Below are 7,281 nucleotides of genomic sequence, written 5' to 3'. Positions count from 1 at the left end.
AAAGGGTCTAATATGAGCTGTGCTGAAACATTGTCGCGTATTTTTTGGCTACGACCCTTTGAATAGTTGGCTCTCAATTTGTATTCAACTAGATGCACCTATTCTAGATGGACCAATAACATGCAATCATGATGGATATATATAAACGACCAAAAAGCACCGTCCATATATACAGAGGTAGGTAGGTAAGCACCCTACCCAACAACCCCAATACTCTCATCCTCAAAACCCACCTCCAACTCCCGGCGGCCTCTCCGCATAAAACGAAGCAAGCACCACCAGCGGCACATCAAACCGACAAAAATGCAACCTCTCCAGACAAGACAACTCAATGCAGAGAAAAAGCCTATGCCGACGCATCGCGTTTGCAATCACAAAGTCGGGCCCCAGCACTCCGGTACCCAAATCCAGCAAACGGTTGACATCCAGAGGCCGATCCAGCACGAGCGGCTCGTTCAACCGCCGCATGCCCAGAACGACGGTCCTTTCCGACGTGTACCGCCCCTCCTCGCGGGCGACGCTCGTGATGACCTCCGTGTGCGCCGTGAATGAGTGCAAGAAGATTGGTGGTGTCGGCTGGTGCCGCTGCTGTGGCTGTTGGTCTGGGGCAAGGCGCAGGAGGAGCTCGACGGGGATGCGAGCGCCCTGGATGACTCGCGTTGCGGCAATAGTTACCTGGAGGAGAAAGCTGGCGCATGTAATGTGCGCTCCTGGGCGCACGTGGTCGTAGAAAGACACCGGGCGAAAGCGATCTTCCGCGTCCACGATGTAGCTGAGTTCCAGGGTGCTACGCAGGGTGACCAGGTGCGGTAGGGGACTCTTCTCGCGACGGCCAGGAGCGAACAGCAGCGAGAGGGTGGATATCTTGGGCCAGCCGTCGCGGACTTGTCGGGGTCGCCATATAGCGCGTAGGAGGTACTCGATGTGGCCGGTGACGACTCCATCGGGAAACTCGAAGGTGGTCGACGGGGGTAGACGATATGCGCTCCCCTCCTCCCATTCGTCATCGTCGCTCGGGAAGCGCTCTGCGAGCGTGCTCCCGGAGTTGGTCTCCGGGGCTGGGATTGTGACATTAGGGAATGCGAAAATGAAGGGCCATCCGCCTGGTGGCATCTCTGTTGCTGGGCGATCTCCGGAGTACAGACAGCATTCTGACCGGAAGAGCACGATCTCACCAGAGTTCGCGACGCTGAAGCGCGTGTGAGAGATGGTTGACCGACCCAAGAAGGCGATTGCTAATGACCCCTGAATGGTGTCGACTTCTGGACGACCTAGGATGACTCGTCCCCGGAGTAGGTCGCCTGGGTGATACGCCTCTCGTGAGGAGTCCAACGCGATTCGCATTCTGGTAGTGTTGGTAGCGGGATGCCATTTCTTCTCTCAGTGGTGAATAATAGTATTGATGATAGCAGTGATCCCCAAACTGCCTGTATGGTTTATCTGTGTAGTGAAGTTATCTTCACAGTTACTCAAATAAGTCACGAACATCTCTGACGGCCACCATGGCGGGGACGCGATAATCACCAGATCCAGCCTCGTACCCCAGACCCGAACTACGGAGTACCTACAATATTCCAGTCCTCAACAACCCCACGACGATGCAACAAAGCCCACCATATCCCATTCCACTTTCCCAGTTCCAACAGAGAATAGCTTCACTCACAAACCATCACCTAAAGATAGATCACGATAAACACCTCAGCGACTAAACCACCCAAGTACTTACCCTCCTAGGAAGTCCATCTCACCTCCCCCCTTCCAATATGCGCCCGAAAAGGCCCGAGCGCAACATCCATGCATCCGATCAACCTGTCGCAATCATCGCCAGCAGGGCGCAGCGTGACCCCCTCCCCCCTAGCAGCCTGGCCCGTTTTGCCCAAACGAGGCTCAGTTAGCGACCTCTGGGGTGTGATCCGAGGTAGTGTACTATGCTTAGTAGGCTTTCAACCCGAGATCACACCCATCTAGGCAGAGACGGGGTAATCCTGTGCCCTGCCGTGGTCACCCCCCATAGTGAATTATCGGGCTGGTGATGACGAAAGCGCCACTTGGGTATGGCTTTGCCCGTTTCGTGTCCGTTTTTGGATGTCGGCATGGAGGTCAGTTTGGTGGGAGACTGATACATGTCGTATGTAGGTGAAGCCAGAGCAGGAAATAGTGGATCATAATCAAGAGAATTATCTCTCCTTGCGCCACAATTTCTACAGCGAAGTCTGGGAGGCAGAGAAGTAACTGCCTAGATCGGTAGTAGGTAGGTATTTTCTGATCAACGGGGCGCAAACACAGCCACTGGGATTTGGATCGATTGCCTCTCTACCTACCTACTTACCTACTTACTTGCCCTCCTCTCGGCTGTCTATACTCCGTGTATAGACTAGACAGCGGCATGGCATTTTATTTTTCGTTTTGACTTTTCCTCCTTTGTTCAGTTCGGTGAACATGGAAATGGAGTAATGTCTGGACTCCAATCGACCCGGGCACCGACAGCCTCATTGTTATTTTGCAACCTTGAACAGGGATGATGGATGGAAAAGCAGATCAGGCAGAAAAGTTGGTCACCGGGCTAGATGCCCTATGTTCACAATAGATAAAGGTACACGGATATACTTTCCTTGGTTAGGGGAGTATACTATATAGATGTGTGTATTGGATGTATATAGTTGGGTGGACAAGGAGCAGCTAAACCTAATTTTGAAAACCCTCCAGTAGGTGCAGTGATTTGTCTGGCACATGTGTAGGTATCCATCTTCTTTCTGGGGAATACTCAGGCATGCATGAGCCCTGACTGGTGTGCATATCTTCGTCATATTCTGGTATCTCGCCTACCGTGACAAAGGTACCTACCTACTTAACAAGAGACAATAAGAAAGACACCCAAAATAGACATAAAAAGAAAAGAAAATGGCAAAGCAACTGGGCAACAATACTCACCCAAAGCCAAGAACCCCAAAGCCATCCATCTCATCAATCGACACCACGAGCCATACACACGAGAGAAAAAAGCGAAAGCCAGACATGCATAACCTGCATAGAATCACAGATGGCAGACACTAACTAGTAGCCTACATTCTTCGCACAAAATGTAGTGGACATTGCACAGCCTATCACCCACCCCCCTCTTCCCACTTCATTCCACTGGCGATCACAGCTGTCTAGCGGGTCCCACCCTACCACGCCCCCCATCGTCCTATGATTAGCCCAAGGCATTCCATGTTTCTGGAATAGTGAGATGGGGTGGGGGGCACTGGTTAGCGTACCTTACATTTGCTTACTTGCGTGTTCTTTCCCCCTCGCTTCATCGGATATTGCGGAGTGAATATGGAGTAGATGGGTTAGTAACTAGTACTTATTGAGGGAAGTGGGCTGCGAGGATAAGGGGTTGATTGATTATCGACTGGCTGGGGACGATGCTATGACGACGTTGGGTAGAGACATGTATCGATCTTAGTATGCTATCGTGATCACCCCGATCGCGCAAAAGGACGAGTAGGGTACTTTGACCGCGATGGGCTTCCGACCGGGGAAGAGGCGCTTCGCTGGTTGCTGCTCTTTATTCCGCGGCCAATGCTATAGCGGAATCAAGTCCAGCTCCTAGCGAGAAAGCGTCTCGTCTCGCTCTTGTTGCGCTTGTGCCAACCTGGAGAGATTTGAGATTACAGTAGAGATTGCGCCCCTATCTTCACCAAGGAAGATAACAGTCATGACGTCCTTTTCGAGACACCACGAACGGCTCATTCTGTCTACCAGTCCGAGTAACAGTAGCATAAGAATGGGCTGTTTCACCTTCGCATTAGTGAGCTTAGAGGGTGGTTCACGCGGCCCTCTTTTCTTCCCCCGCGAGTGCCAATCACGGGAGGTAGGCCTACTAGGCTCTAGAGGCGCCAAAAAGCGGTGTCGCTGAGGAGGTGGGATTGGGCTGGAGGGGCAGCTTGGTGGATGAAACAACTGTGTCTGTCCATACATAGGTACATCATGGATTCTGCACTATACCGACAAAAGAGTCGAGTCGAGTCTGGCCGCTGCAAGATCAAACCACTGCTCATATGAAACGATCCTACTTCGTACTTTGCGATGACTCGGTCTTCCATTGTATCCACTATGGTTCCTGGTAGGATAGATTATTAGGTCATTGACTCTTAGTCCTATCCTGACCGCCATGCCATGCCATGCCATGAGTAGCCATCCTCTCTCTCGCCTCGCCGTTAGTCCGTCCGTCCTCGAACAGCGTGTACGATTCTTATATAAGCCAATTCTCACAGCCCGTAGCATAACGGGATAACACGTGACAATAAACGGGCCAGTGCCGATTGTGGCCCAATAACAGCAGGGAATGTACCTAGACGAGGACTAGTCCCAACTTGATTCGATTCTCACGGGTCACCCGAGACTCACCCACCGTTCTCAGAGGCGGCTACTCCGAGAGTCGCCCTAGCTTACTGGAGTAGGAGTAGCCCATCTCCAGATGGGCTCGGCGAGTCAAGAGAATAGCGCTGGATCGTCTGACTGCGACTACAACAGGGCAAGCACTCTCCCCAAAGACGGGATAACGGATAACGGATAAAATGACGCTGCGGGAATAATGATGTCAATGTCAATATTACTATTGAGGTCTTTAATGGAATCTATGAGTTATTTTATTTATTTAATTATTTCGATCGGGTTGATGGTTGTTATTATTAGTTTCTAAGAGTTGCCCTGAAACTCCGAGGAACCTGGCATACCATTATACCTTCGTAGTAGATAGTGTACAGTGTACAGTACTGAATATCCATGGTCGGAACTGAGCCAGCCACGCGCGGGCACCCCCGAACCGTGGGAAACACCCGCGTGGTACGGTGGGCTCGTCCCGAGGCCTTGTTCTAACTGTACTGTAGGTACCTCCCATGTACCTACCTCACAGTGAACAGCGAAGAAATGATAGACAGCCAACTATATCAGGTAGAGATATCTAGAGTTTACTTTTGTGGAAGTTTACAAAACAGGGTCATAGCATTGCTACCCAATGGTTTCAACTGGATCTTCTATCACGGGCTGAAGGGTGAGGGAGGGAATCATGATTAATTATCCGAGATTGGTAGGTCGTGTGCCTGTGCCTGTGTCTGTGCCTGTGAAGGGGGGTAAGAGGGGAGGATGCTCAGTCGGGATGGGGGTGGGATGGGATATTCACGGGGGAGTCAGTTAGTGGTAAGTGGTGAGTGGTACTATTCTTGGGTGTGACCCGACGGCATCTCCTACCTTGCGATGGACGGACTAAGGTACATGCTAAGGTCTACTCGGCAGTAAGTAGAGTGAGGGAAGAGATCGCCAGTTGAAGATGACTTGGAAGGGCATTTTCCTTCTTTGACTTGGTGGTGGTAGCATCGGCAGACTCGCATCTAGAAAATTCGCATGGGTCCAATCTGGATAGGTTCGCTGGTCGGCAGAGTCCACCAGTTAGTAGTTCTAATCTCATGCAACAAACACTGCAGCAGGTGAGAATAGTCCGATCCGGAAGAAGAAGAAGTCTCGTATTGTAGTGATAATGGACGGATACATTACGTACCCCATACCCGGTGACTTCCTGACTTCTGTGGGGGGCGCAGAGAGGGAGTCCAAAACGGGTGTAGCCTATTCAACGTGGCACAGCGAGAGTCGAGGGGGGGAACGACTTGCTGAATCCCCGAAATGGGATAGGTGACTCTGACTGGGCTACTGACTAGTAAGTTGGAAAATCGATGATCCATTGAGTGTCTACTAAGGTAGGTGGGTGAACTGGATGGTTTTTTTACGGCGTTATCAGTGGCGATATTGATCTGTTATTTGTTGATAAAGAGGTCCCGCGTATTTGATACAATCCACCACGGTTAGCTCTGCGTATGGCTTCTAATCCCCATACAGATTTCTATACCGGGGCCAAATCCACTGTGGATGGGGCTTGTGCTTACCGCTGTTGGCGCTGGGGATGGTGATGGAGTCGATATTCTCGGTAATCTACAGTATTCTGTAATTGATCGTATGGATATGGATACCTGGAAACGAAGATCGAGAGCGGCAGCAACTCCATCAAGCACTCTACAGACTGAACCAAGTGTGGGCGTACCTGACCCAAACGATGGAGCGATCATGACCAGGGACGGTAAATCAATTATGATCATAATGAAGAATATGTTGATAATAAAGAGAATAGTGATAATGGAAAAATTATCAGTTCCTAACCGCTCTTGCTGGTCCGGCTGCGGGTCGATGTGATCCGTTTCGCTGCCTCACTTTAGGGGCACACCGTGTTCTTTCTTACATCTCAACCGTGATTTGTTTTGATTTTATATTTTGGGCCCTTCTAACATGGATGAATGGCAAAATCCCGCTCAGTCCCAGTACCTTTTTATCTTGGTTTATTTGATTTTCCTCCCCTTCAATTTCTTGATTCTGGACTTCCCGTCTATCAATCAACCTCAGTGGCCCAAACTAAACCCCTCCAGGCACTCACGTTCCCGATCGGATTCTACTTGGTCGGCAGTTGACCAGTCAGTTGGCGTGTTACCTCGATGGATTCTCGCTAGTCCCGGATTGGATCGAGAATCGACATCATCCTCCATCCAGAGTGGACACCAAGGGTTCGTGTCTTCTGGACTTGACGCTCTTCAGACACTAGCGTCCTGATCACCGTCCCGAAATAACCCCCAGCCATCAGCCATAGAAGATGGGGTGGAGGGGGGGGAACGATCTTCTCACCCAACAAATTCCAATGGTTGGAATAGCAATGAGACAAATCAATGAAGATGGAAATTAAGCGCGTCGAGACAAAGAAAGTCAGAGAAAAGGGGTAAAACAGAAAAACAGAAAAAAAATAAAAAAATAAAAATAAAAATAATTAATTAATTAATGATAAGATAGAATAAGTAAAATAGAATATACGAATATGATAAAATCAACATCCAACGGATAGAGATTTCCATACACCAACAGAGGGAAACTGGATGTTGACCAGACAAGGCTGTTACTCGTTCGAAGCGGAAGTTGGAGAGTCCAGACCCTTTGCTGATCCACTGGTAGTTATCATGATGCTTCTCTTATTGATCTCTTCTTTTGATCCATTTTAATCCCTCCCGAGACATTATTGGATCTATTATACTTTGACCACGTTCGACCGTGATAGATCGTCCAAGTCCCTCCAAAGTCCCTCCAAAGTACCCTCTGATCGATGGAAGCATCCACGCCATGGACTACTAACCAGATCAATCAACCTGGACTGAGGTACTTCCACTACTCCGTCCTGATGTCCTCCTGAAGTACCTTATGATA

The 7,281-nt window shown here is 49.8% G+C and overlaps 1 protein-coding gene across 1 annotated transcript; it reads right to left on the bottom strand.

The window, feature by feature from the left end:
- Positions 1 to 222: 222 nt before the first annotated feature.
- On the bottom strand, positions 223 to 1,344 carry P168DRAFT_315646 (uncharacterized protein; the record flags this gene model as incomplete). The annotated part of the gene is made up of 1 exon (XM_024839924.1): positions 223 to 1,344. The coding sequence occupies one exon, from the start codon at positions 1,342 to 1,344 to the stop codon at positions 223 to 225; it is 1,122 nt and encodes a 373-aa protein (XP_024695719.1).
- Between the last annotated feature and the right edge of the window lie 5,937 nt (positions 1,345 to 7,281).

Source organism: Aspergillus campestris (genome assembly GCF_002847485.1).
Source record: "Aspergillus campestris IBT 28561 chromosome Unknown P168scaffold_2, whole genome shotgun sequence".
NCBI classification, from domain to species: Eukaryota; Fungi; Ascomycota; class Eurotiomycetes; order Eurotiales; family Aspergillaceae; genus Aspergillus; species Aspergillus campestris.
This window is presented reverse-complemented; position numbering and strand designations above follow the sequence as displayed.